This window comes from Dendrobium catenatum, unplaced genomic scaffold (genome assembly GCF_001605985.2).
Source record: "Dendrobium catenatum unplaced genomic scaffold, ASM160598v2 original_scaffold_104560, whole genome shotgun sequence".
NCBI lineage: Eukaryota > Viridiplantae > Streptophyta > Magnoliopsida > Asparagales > Orchidaceae > Dendrobium > Dendrobium catenatum.
In genome coordinates this window covers 1,767-2,816 of record NW_021422998.1, presented here as the reverse complement: position 1 = coordinate 2,816, position 1,050 = coordinate 1,767, and the positions used below count along the sequence as shown (strand labels likewise).

General features: G+C 50.5%; 1 protein-coding gene across 1 annotated transcript; it reads left to right on the top strand.

Moving 5' to 3' along the window:
* Positions 1-44: 44 nt before the first annotated feature.
* LOC110100769 (zeatin O-glucosyltransferase-like) lies at positions 45-730 on the top strand (the record flags this gene model as incomplete). The annotated part of the gene is made up of 2 exons (XM_028692023.1): positions 45-195; positions 314-730. Coding segments are annotated over 2 exons (568 nt in total), but the record flags the coding sequence as incomplete, so codon positions are not given.
* Between the last annotated feature and the right edge of the window lie 320 nt (positions 731-1,050).

Below are 1,050 nucleotides of genomic sequence, written 5' to 3'. Positions count from 1 at the left end.
GAGTTATCGTCGCCGGAGTTCATAAGGTTTATCGAGCTGAGCAGAAGAGATGTGGTCACGAGCTCCGGCTTTATCCTCAACACCTGCAGGGAGGTGGAGAGCGAGTTTCTCGATATTCTAGCCCTGCGGGAGGATTTTCTCGACAAGCCGATATTCGCCATCGGACCGCTCAATCCTGTGCCGGTAATTATCTCTGTGCCAATTGCCAAATGATCATCAGTTGTTAGATATCAAATAATGCTTTTTTTTCTAGCTCTTAACTATCGCCTTTTATCCATGCTTAGCATAACTTTATACAAATCTGTTTATGCAGATTCATAACAACACAGATATCAATCGCGACGAGTGCTTGGAGTGGCTGGACGGGCACCCACCTTGCTCGGTCGTGTACGTATCCTTCGGCACCATGTCAACAATTTCTGACGAGCAAACGGAGCAGCTGGCCTCTGGGCTTCGTCGAAGTGGGCACCGCTTTCTTCGGGTCCTACGAGATGCCGACCGGGCTGACATCTTCGCCTTTGAGAGCAGTAGTCGGCGGCTGCCGGCCGGGTTCGAGAAGGCGGTGGAGGGGGTGGGAAAGGTGGTGAGGGGATGGGTGCCGCAACTGGACGTATTGGCCCATCGGGCCACGGGCGGGTTCATGAGCCACTGCGGGTGGAACTCGTGCATGGAGGCCGTGAGCTGCGGGGTGCCTGACACCGTTCAAGAACAGAAACAATCGAACAGGTGATTTTCTGGAGATCGAAGGAGCTCGATCTTCAGGGGCCCACGTGGAACGTCGTCTCCAAAGCCAAGAATACAATTCAAAAGGGCTATACAATTGGCAACAGAAACAGCTATAGAATATGGAAAGAAAGAAACCAAACAGACTATAACGGTATCAGATTATTTCTAAGACACTCCTGTGTCATTCTCCTGGGGTGGGAAGAACGTCCAGATCGTAGTGAGGCGTTAAGTCGGCGACATTGAATGTTGCAGAAATCTGGTAATCACCGGGAAGATCTATCTGATATGCGTTATTGTTGATCTTCTTGATTACACGAAAAGGCC